This window comes from Papaver somniferum, chromosome 5, assembly GCF_003573695.1.
Source record: "Papaver somniferum cultivar HN1 chromosome 5, ASM357369v1, whole genome shotgun sequence".
Lineage (NCBI taxonomy): Eukaryota > Viridiplantae > Streptophyta > Magnoliopsida > Ranunculales > Papaveraceae > Papaver > Papaver somniferum.
The window spans coordinates 187,947,679-187,959,163 of NC_039362.1; the positions used below are offsets into that span (position 1 = coordinate 187,947,679).

Here is an 11,485-nt window from a genome sequence, read left to right on the forward strand (position 1 = left end):
CCAGTCAAATTCTATGGTTGCTTTTCTTAACGTATTCTCCAACTTCTATCCCAGCCAACCAAAGAACAAGCTAGTCAAGTCTCATTCAGTATTCTAAAGTGATTGGCAATCTAACTTCCTATCAAACACCTTGAAGATCGAGGCTATACATGTATTGGTAGATCGTGCGCGTGCAAGTTTCTTATCACTATGTGAATTGTGCTAGAATCAGGGTGCCTAAATATCTAGACTAAGACTCCTAAAAATTACATATTTGCACAAGAGTCAACATTTCAAGGTAAATGAGCTCGATTTTTATGATTTTTCATTTTTTTTTTTAATTTTTTTGGAATTTTTTCAAAAAGAGGGAGTTCTGTTTTCAATTATGGCATATTATCAAAGTATCTACTTTTCACCCCCAAACCTAAACTAAACATTGTCCTCAATGTTTCAAAATATGAACAAAATTATAATACAACATATGAAGAGGATCATGTTGAGTAGAGAAAAAGTAAAGAGAATACCCGATTTCGGCGAAAGCAATATTAGAACTCCGTTATTCAAGGCAAGAATCCAACATATGTCAGCCGAGATCATATTGGATTAGCAAAATATATACAAAAGGAACAAAAAGGTTTTTAAGAAATTTTATCTACTGGATTATATACAAAAATTCACCATACACTAACAATCTAAAGAGTTGAGGATCAACCCAAAAGACAAAGTGTAGAGGTTTCAACAGCTTCACACAATAATAATATGATAGGCATGCGAGTGAAGCTGTGAAACAAAATGAGCTACCCCCAAACCTGGATTTTTCAACGGATAAAATTTTGGAAACAAAATCTCGCAGTTTTGGGGGTTCATCATGCACAAGTTCTAGCTCGAAATGAACTTTGCTAGGGACGTGCAAACATGCTAATTCCAACTGTGGCTCCTCAAAGATATTATACTTAGATGCAAAATAGTCCAAAAGGACTTGGGAAGCATACAGTTCCAATCCTAGATTAGGAATTTTCAGAAAAATCGGTTTGACAATATGGGTACAAACCAAATCTAGGTTGGGTGGAAGGCCATCAGATTGTGACTTATGTAGGAAGATAGGCACATCATTACTAATCACATCAACATCTCCTAAGTCTTCTACACGTGTCACAACATGCTCACAATCATCAAACAAATTGGCAAGATCACAATCAGAGTCATCAACATCATCAACAAATTTATTCTCATGCATCGGCAAATCAGGAGAAATATCACAATGTGACCTAGGTAGAGAATCAGACACATCAAATATATTTTCATGCATAATAACATTAGTGTCTACAGAAGATTCAACTATTCCTATGTCATGCTCATCTTCACAGAATAATTGTACGAATCCCATGTCAATATCAAAATCATATGAATTACAATGAATATTAGAAAAAACAACATTCATGAAGGTCGAGGGCGAGAAGCCATATGTTATTGAACCAACAGGTTCCACAATATTTTCATGTTCTTCTAACATATCATCATAATCATCATCATGGTAGCATGCATATTGGTCCTCATTAACAGTGGTGGTGTCATTAGTCGATTCATGTTCCTCTAAATTAGGTTCATATTCAACATCATTTACATGAATGGGACTAGACACTTCATTAGGGACAACATACATTTCCTCATGAATTTCCTCCTTTTGTAGGTGAAGCAAAATCTGATCTAAATATGCATGAATTAGTGATGTAGATCTATCAAAGTTTTGCTTACTGAGTCTTAAAGCTTCTGTGGTGGAGTCTAAATTCATGGGAGTACAAAATTCTTCATGTTCAAATTGTGGTGAATGGTACATGCGTGCATGGTCATTAGGGTTTACAAAATATTGATCGCAACCCTCAAAGGATTGATTATGGTCCCAATGACTACCATTCTCACAATTTATGGGCATTTCATACCTTGGATTTTCTCTAGATTGCCTAAAATTATGCAAAATATGACAATTCTCAACAGGGTGGTCTAAACTACCACATGCGGGACATGCATAGATTTCAGGTTGCCTAAGAAAATTAGATGTGACAGATTCCTCATGTGATTGCATTTCTAAAGCTGCGATTCGAGCTTCTAATTGATCGATCAGTGATGATTGTGTGAGTGAGGAAATAGCAAAATGTTCATTTTCACGTTGTGGCGAATGATGCATGTGTGAATAGTCATTAGGGTTCATGTATTGAGGCTCGGGACTTTGAAAATGTCCATAATAATTCCTATGACTATTGACATCATGGTCTATGGGAGGTTCATAACGTGAAGTATGTCCACACGCAAGTTCTCTAAGGGATTTGTTGTATTCCCCAACTATAGACCAAGATCTAGACATGATTGGGCTCAAAAGCTAAGTAACTATATTACAAAGCCCAAAATTTGGTTTTTAATGAGTTTGGATTTTTGGGAAAATTTTGGTTTTGGCGGGAGACATTTGGTTTTGATGGGAAAAAGAAAAATTTTGGTTTTTAGGGAAACATTTGGAAAACTTTGGTTTTTATGGGAGAAAAACATTTGGTTTTTAATGGGATAAGGAGACCAAGCCCACTGTTGGGTTTTGTGTTTGCTTTGGCTCAGCTGGTTTGAAAACGTTTGGTGAAACTGAGTCCAAAATCTCGGCCTAGAATTTGGGTACTCGGCCCACTAACGAGTTAACCTAGCGTGATCGGTTACAAGCTCAGCTGGGTTTAAAAACCCAGAATACAAAATACCAGTCCAAATTAAACAAGCTCACAAAAATTAAATACAAGCCCACAAATTAAACAAACAAGCCCACAAAAATTAATTACAAACCCAACAGAAAATAAAAAGCCCAAAAATTGGCTTTAATATTACAAGCCCACAATTAAAAATTGGAAGCTCACAATTCGGGTTCTCTGAATGGGTTTACCTTTTTAGCACAGCCCAGCTGCTCTGATATTGTTGCAAAAACCTAGTTGGGCTTTGGTTCTTTTCCTTGGTGGCGTCCCAGCAGAGGAAAAACTGGTTCAGAACAGCAGGTCCAACAGCAAATGAAGTGAAGCAGATGCAGATGCAAATGCTATGCAGTGAAATGCAAAAATAGCTAATAAAACTACTAGAGAAACAAACCCGAGTCCCCGAAAGCGGCGCCAAAAACTTGGTGGACCCGGAGGAGTGTGAAAATTAAGCGCAATAAAAGCGCGGGTCTACAGTAATACCGCAAGTGCACGGTCGTCAGTTGTAGCTCGTGCAAGTACGGGTCGATCCACAGAGACTGGGTGTGTTTTGGAGTTTTCTAGCTATTTTGGGCTCTAAATTGCTATTGTTGGGCTTTGGGTACCAATGGATTTTGGTAACCAATGGGTTCTGATTGTGCTTTGGGCCTTTGAGTTCTTTGGGAATGAACTGGGCTTTAGCTTTAGCCTATCAGTAAACTAGGCTTTGGAGAGAACTGTAGACTGGGCTCAATGATCTTGAAGTGCTCTTGGGTTCAGTGGTTTTGAAATGAATTAAACTGGGGTTTTGATGTGAGCTAAGCTTTGATTGAGTTGGGCTTTCACAGTGAACTGGGCCTGTCTTTAACCTTAAGAGTTTACAGTGGGCTTAAAGCAGAAGAGAAGTGACAGAGCTGAGAGCAAAGTGGGCAGTAACAAGAGAGCAGTGAACAAGAATGGTAAAGAAAGACAGTGAGCAAACAGAAAGTGACAGTGAGGAAGTAACAAAGTGAAACAATGTATGTATAAGGCCAACATGAGAGGGTATTTACAGGGCAGTGACAAGAGAGGACTGGTACTGTGGACAGCACAGGCAAAGGAAGAGAGGCACAACAGCAGCAGTAGGGTAATGCAGGCTGGGCAGGGAAGCAAAACAGGGCAGAACAAGGCAAAGCAGGGCAATATATCAAAGGGAAAGTGGACAATGGCAATGGAGATAGTGTCATTATATACAATGTGGCAATATATACAATGATAAAACAACAGTGATCTACATGTGCATATTAACAATGGCATGGTAGTGGCAATGTGGTAGTGATAAATCAAGACATTTGCAAACCAAGGCCTAAGCCAAGGGCAATGGCAGGGGAGCAAAACTACAGATACAAAACAGAGAAACAACACAACTAGGTTATGAATCCACCTTGTAACCTAGCCAGATAGTGTAATTCTATGTTAAATCCCTGTCCCTAATGGAGCTAGGTGAAGGTTCAAGCCTGCCTATGTTCCAGGGCATACATAAATGGAATGGAAAGATAAAAAGCTTGCTCAACTGTTTACTCCTAGCATTGACTGTCTTTTGACAGCACAATCAATCACAAGCACAGTTGAGCACTAATTTCCTCCATTTCTCAATCAATTCTGTTTACAAGAATTATAACCTAACATTCCACCACTAACAGTGACTTAAGGCATCATCTCAGCCTAGCTATACACATACACATGTGAGCTCACAAAACAACAACAAAAAAAACATTTACTAAACAGAGAACTACAAACTAACATGTGAACTAGAATGAAATGTGAATTAAAACATAAAACAAACTGAATTGAAACAAGATAAACTAAAACTGAATTTGGAATTAAAATTGAAAATTAAAATTAAATCTACAAATACAAAACAGGGAAGAAAAATCTACCCAAGAGGAACTGGCTAGTCCAGCCCTCATGGGGATACACTGGCTAGTCCAGAGATATGCCTTTACATCACACCCACAGTCATATTTATACCCAATTACAAGTTAGGGTTCTTCCCAAAAAATCCCTAAAATCAAACAGAAATTAGGTAAATTATTTCTACCTAATTTGACAGTACAAATCAGACCCATATCTTCTATAATGCTCCTCCATGCTTCTCCCTAACAGTAATTAGAGTTTACTCGAAAATCCCCAAATTAACTGAAATTAGGGTTTGGGTTTTTTTCTTACCTTGATGTGACAAATCTCCTCAATTAGCATCGACCCATGTCTTCTCTGCTTCTTCTGGTGCCTTTCCCATACCTTGATTTCTTTTCTAGCTTCACCTAATTTCTCTGCCATGTCCATCAATTCTTTTTCTCTAACAGGTTTTAAATTTTAGAACCGAGCTATTAACAGGATGATAGGTGGTTTTAGGTGAAACCCAAATTGACAGACCCATGTGCATCTCTAGAAAATAGTTACTATTGAAAAACGGATAATTCCCCTCCCTGATTTTGATTTCTTTTTTTGCCTTTAGACTTTTTCGTAAATAAACCGTAGATGGAGGGAAAATAGGTATTAGAATAAATAAACTAAAGAGGAAGGGCAAATAAGTATTATACATTTTCGTAAATAAACCGAAGAGGAGGAGCAAATAGGTATAAGAGTCAAATTTTATCATAATCCCTTATGTATCCTATTTTTTCAGGGGTATAATTGGTCAGCAAACTAGAATATGACATATCTAAAATCCGTACCTTGGAATTATAAAGAGATTTACACAATGAGTACAAACAACAATACCATATTTAAAGTTTTTACAAATTATTCGGAGAGGTGTTTATCCTTTTAGGCACAATTAAAACGATGTATATGTCTCAAAAATAACATTCCAACAAAAAAAGGACGTACAACGCGTTATGCAATCATCATTGTTTCGTTGTTCTTCAGTCGGCCCTCCCGACCGTGGCAGGGGTGTTCTAGTTTAGAAATTTACCATATGCACAATATTTTTTTTTTAAAAAAAGAGACTTAATATTAAACAGAAAGCTTGTTTACATCATAACCGATATGAGAAATCAAAATATCAGGTGGTTTAGCTAAAGCATCATCTACCTTATTACACTCTCTATAAACAAAAACACAAGACCACATAGAGTTATTGTTACATAATTTTACACACCTCCTAAGAAGAGGGACACTCTGCCAAGGAGACAGAGTAGATTGTTGATGCAGATAAGAACTGATATTCAGATTATCAGTCTCAAATATCACTTGATTCCACCCATAGTATTTAGCCATTTCCATTACTTCATTTAAAGCCCAAGCTTCTGCTTAATGTATATTAATAGCTCTTTTTACTGTCTTTTTTCCACCACATATTGTCCTGCATGATTTCGAGTTATAATACCAACACCAGCTAAAATAGAATGAGGACTAAAAGAAGCATCAATATTAACTTTCAGCACATTAAAAGGTGGCGGCTTCCAATTCCTATGCACAAAAGATCTAACAGTTATGGACTGAGTAATACGATCAGAATTATTATCTAAATGATGCTAAGCAATATAGTGATTAATCTGATGTATAACAGTGTTCGTGCTAGGGGTAAGATTACCCTACACCTATGTTTCTACATGTTGTGCATAATGCAAGCTATGACATGAATGGTGATAGGGGTATTGTAAATGCTAACAAGAGAATCTTTAGATTACCAGTTCTGAACCAAAGAAAGAAGACTTGAATGCTGCATCATAGAAGTAAAATTGTGAGGAAAGAAATATTTCCAAATATTGAGCAAAAGGGAAATGAAGTAACAAATGATCCACGTCTTCATTGGTAGCATTATTGCACAAACTTATGAAGACCTTTCCACATAAAAATTTGAAACTTATATGGAATTTTTAATTTCCTGAACTTCAACCAAAATTGAGGAGACAAATTCAGAGAAGCATTGTTGGTGTTGTCTAACTCACACATAATTTTATAAGTTGAGGAGGTTGAAAACATACCAGTAGAAGTGAAAGGCCAAATAAGAGAATCTTTTTGATCCGTCAGAAGTGGAATAGTAAGGATTGAATTCACCTGAGCATCAGTAAAGAGCTGTCGCAGAAGAGCAATATCCCATTGGCCTTTGTATGTTTGTCTATCAACTGTGAAACCCATTGATAGTTGCTTAAATGAAGATCATTCCAATCTTGCAAAGCTGTTTTTATTGAAGGGATCCAATTTGTTGTCCAGATATTGATAGTTTCTCCATTTCCTACTTGTCACTTAGCATACTTCAAAATAATGCGAAGACCAATACATATGCTCTGCCAAATCCAGCTGGAATTTGTGTTCTCCCGACGAGAGAAAAATTGATGATCATTGTGAAGGAAATACTTACCCTTTAAAATCTTGGCCCAAACAGCATATATCTTGATGATGAAGCAGATTCCATGCTAATTTAGCTAAGAAAGCTAAATTATAGTTACTCAGTCTTAATACCTAGGCCCCATATGCACAATGTGTCCACGTAGATTTAAGTAATTTTTTAGTGAGCCGCAAAGTTTGGCGAAATAGTAGACTTCATGAGCCATGAAAGTCATTTTGAGTCACAATTACAGTGTGCGAGTGAAACCAGCACAATTTCATTGGCCGTTATCACCGGCCTGTCGTCGTTATAACGATAGTTAAGTTTCAGTTACGGCAGTTGCAATGTAATCTTGTCTCACTCTTTCCACTATCCAAAACTCCAACTCAAAGCATCATTTTTCCTTAGATTCTTCTCCCCACAAATTTTGCCACATAAATAAACACGAACCCTAATTTCATTTTTCTCAATTTCCCCTCCTTATAAAATTTACAGTTTAATGGCGTCTTCTTCTTCACCAATTCTTCTCACTTCAAACCCCAATTTGATATCCTCTAACCATAAGAAACCTTATAAAACCCTCACTTTAAAACGAATCCAAATCCCTAATTTCAATACACAATTTAACAAAAACTCTTCTTTGATTTCGTTTCAATTGAGTAGAAGGAAGGGGGTTATTGTTAGTGCTTCTCTAGGAGAAACAGAAAAGGAAGAGAAGAAGAATGAATTTCCTGCTGCTGCTGCTACTTCTGTTGTTGGCGAAGATTCAGCTTTTTTTGATTTGGGTGAACAAAAGATTATATCTTGGGTTTATTTTACTGGGATTCTAGGAGTTGTTTTGTTTGCTCTTGATGTGATTTGGATTGATTCAACAAATGGGTTTGGACTTGGTAAAGCTTTTGTTGATTCTGTTTCTAAGGTTTCTGAAAGTCATGAGGTGAGTTCATCTCAACAGAATTTTAATTTTCAGAATGAAAATTGCTCTACTTTTTCATATCAATTTGTTAAGCTGGATGAGGTTTTTAGGATCTTTTCTATTTGGGTCTATCCATGTGTTTATATAAGGAGAATTCACAACTAATACTAGCGTATCTGGAACCAGCTTATGGACTTTTGAGGTTATAGGTTATAGGTTGCAATGAATGCTGTTGCGGTTCTAGGTTCTAGGTTATAGAACAAGTGATGGCATGATTACCTAGTCACTTAGCATCACAGATTCAAGAAAAAAATCCTTGCTTATATTAAGATGTCTCTGTAGGTGTAGGCAAATCATCTTTAGGTAAGAATAGAATTTCCTTAGGTGTCAAAGTTAGCTCGCCACATTCTGTACACTTGTGGGAGTTTGTTCAAAGTTGAGATTTCATTTATGGGGCGTTTGGATACGGGATTCCTTGAATCATTTGAGACAATTTATCGGATTCATGTGAATTCCCTCCCTAGAATTCCACATGATTGTCGGCCACATGCAGTTTATCTCGCTTTTGCAGTCCACCTTAAGCGAGTGGATTTGCTGAAACTGTAGTTCCTCTTTGAAACTAGATGCAGGGTATCTGGGGACAATTAAGTTGGCATAGCGATCTTTGTAATGCCACCAAGCCAATCTCTGGATTTGTGATCTAAATTTTGCCTATACTATCTGAAGTGAAAAAAAAACTGAATCAGCTTATTAAACGTATAAGCTGCAGTAGTTTTATGTGCTGCCTTTATATTTATACAACTCTATCTTCCTTAAGTGTCTACCTTTTTAATTCTTTCGTGCGAGGAAATTCAAATTTTGACCCTTGCCTCTTCTTCTGCAGATTGTAATGCTGATCCTTATTTTTATTTTCGCGGCTGTCCATAGTGGTCTGGCTAGTTTACGGGAATCAGGAGAGAAACTAATTGGGGAACGTGCTTTCCGTGTTCTGTTCGCAGGGATCTCTCTTCCTTTAGCAGTTAGTACTGTTGTAAGTTGATCATCTTAATTCTCTCTTTGATGCACAGGGATTATCTCCATCTTGGGAATGTTTGATGCACAGGGATTATCTCCATCTTGGAACTGCTCTTCAATTTGTTCAACTTACTAACCCAGTTTTTGAATTTGCAAACCTTATGAAGCTAAGATGTTGCCTGTGTTTTGCCTTCATTCAGGTGTACTTCATTAATCACCGGTACGATGGAATGCAATTATGGCAACTTCAGACACTTCCAGGGCTTCACCAACTTGTCTGGATCTCAAATTTTGTCTCCTTCTTTTTTCTTTACCCCTCGACCTTTAATCTATTAGAAGTCGCAGCAGTTGATAAGCCTAAATTGCATCTTTGGGAGACTGGAATCATGAGAATAACCAGGCACCCTCAGGTATTTACTTCTGTATTTTTCATATGCATTTGTAGATATGTCCATATGTTAAGTCGTAGGGAAGGGTGTATTAGTACTCAAAGACCAACACGATGTGGTGAATGAAAACCAACGTAAATCTGTTCAGATGAATATGGGCAGTTCTATATTCTTAGAACTATTGAATATTCAATTTTGTTCAGCTTACTGTTGGTTCTGTCCATCTATTGATCTATGAAGATTCCTTATATGTGTAAATATTATACCTGTGTGATCTTAGTATAGCGAGTATTAGGCTCGTGTCTGGTTCCTATATGCCGATACAAGGGATACAAAAAAAGGTGGTGTGGCTAGGTTGTTTTGACAAGTTAACCTTTCAGTTTCAGGTGTTGAAAACCAATCTAGGGATCTGATCTTCTTTCATTCATATACTTCGGGTTGATATCTCTTCTTAATGTGTATGTATTTTATTTTCAGATGGTTGGGCAAGTCATGTGGTGCTTAGCTCACACAATCTGGATTGGCAACTCTGTAGCAGTGGCAACCTCTATTGGTCTAATAGGACACCATCTGTTTGGTGTATGGAATGGTGACAGGAGACTTTCTTCGCGGTATGGAGAAGCATTTGACATTGTGAAGAGTAGAACGAGTGTCGTCCCATTTGCAGCTATAATAGATGGCCGTCAAAAGTTACCCAAAGATTATTACAAGGAATTTATTAGATTACCGTATCTGACAATCACCGGGCTGACTCTAGGTGCATATTTCGCTCATCCATTAATGCAGGCAGCAAGTTTTCGGCTTCATTGGTAAGAGAAAAAGTTTGAAAAGATGGCCTTTCTTTTGTTCCTCCATATATAGCCAACACGGTTCAAATTGTATATACTATATATCTTATGACTATACTGCTTATGATGCTCATTCAATCCATCCATCCTCGGAATGGTTAGAAATATCCATAGATGCAACTAAGTATAGACAGCATTGATCATATGTATAAAAGTTTTCAAAAGAAAATATATCAAATTGAGCACGTATAGCAGTAAAGGCATACTAGAGATGATGGTACGAAGACGATTTATATAGGACTGCTGCTGAATATGTCACTCTTGCTGTGCAAGTGAATTGCGCTACTAGAGTAATCGAAGTAGTTGTGATTACCAGTTTACCACCACACAAATGACTGCCGATGTAACTGTAAAATAATCACCGCAGAATCAGGAGACAGACACAGCGAAGAGAGCTGGAGATCTGAAGGAGTTGGCAGATTGAGGAGTGTGAGCTAGGATTACAGAGAGGAAACTAATAACACTGAGTGCATTCCTTTACTCAAATACAAAGTTGTAAACCCTTTGTAAATTTTAACCTCGTTGATTGACAGTAAGAATTCGAATTCGTTAATTACTTTGTGGAAATAGGTGTTGGTTGAACCACATAAATAACATGTGTCATTTGCTTTGCATTCCTTATCTTTCCATATCGGTGAAAAATTGGTGCGAACGAGTTTCAAACTCAGGTTACTTATGTAATATGATTACCATCATCTAATGAAATTAGCATTTAAAGTTACAACTATGTCTAATATGGTGGCGTTAAGTTACATGCAGATTACTTCTATGTCATGGTCCCTACAAACTGCTGTCTAGCTGGAAACTGATCAGTTTCAGAAGATATCATTTGGGTTGCAGCTGCAGACACTGCATACATCAGCTTAATTATTTTGGGTTGCAGTTGCATATATATACTTTTGGGTTCAGATGATATTGACATGCTACTTATTCTCATCATTGAGAAATGCAGATGATGAACAGGGGGGTTTTGCAGCTAAAGAGTAGTGTATTGGAGAGAGAGTAGTAGGTGGTGATGTGATCGATAAGCCCTAGGAATAAAGAATGAGAGCAACAAGATTAAATGTCTAGGAAGTTTCCTCCAAACACAAATTTGTAATACCAGCTCCGCATTGAAAAGAACATGCAGGCAGAGGTATGATGACTGTCATGAAAAAGAGATCACTTAATGCTTCATAAAGTTGAGAGGATTTTATTTAATTACCATCAACAACGTACTTAGTTACATGATCCCTGTTTAATTTGTAAGGGAAGGTCAAATGGATATCTAACTATGGTGCGCACTTGTTTCATATCGGATATCAGTTTATCAAGTATGTTTG

The 11,485-nt window shown here is 37.1% G+C and overlaps 1 protein-coding gene across 1 annotated transcript; it reads left to right on the forward strand.

Annotated features, from left to right (window-relative positions):
- The first annotated feature begins 7,322 nt into the window (after positions 1–7,322).
- Positions 7,323–10,777, forward strand: LOC113283997 (15-cis-zeta-carotene isomerase, chloroplastic-like). Its single transcript, XM_026533383.1, has 4 exons — positions 7,323–7,933; positions 8,796–8,942; positions 9,127–9,336; positions 9,793–10,777. The coding sequence occupies exons 1-4, from the start codon at positions 7,496–7,498 to the stop codon at positions 10,126–10,128; spliced, it is 1,131 nt and encodes a 376-aa protein (XP_026389168.1). The 5' UTR covers positions 7,323–7,495; the 3' UTR covers positions 10,129–10,777.
- The last annotated feature ends 708 nt before the right edge of the window (positions 10,778–11,485 follow it).

Coding starts and splice junctions, on each gene's coding strand:
- LOC113283997 (XM_026533383.1), top strand. CDS start 7,496: ATGGCGTCTTCTTCTTCACCAATTCTTCTCACTTCAAACCCCAATTTG. Junction 8,943..9,126: donor CTTTAGCAGTTAGTACTGTT/GTAAGTTGATCA, acceptor GCCTTCATTCAG/GTGTACTTCATTAATCACCG. Junction 9,337..9,792: donor GAATAACCAGGCACCCTCAG/GTATTTACTTCT, acceptor TTTTATTTTCAG/ATGGTTGGGCAAGTCATGTG.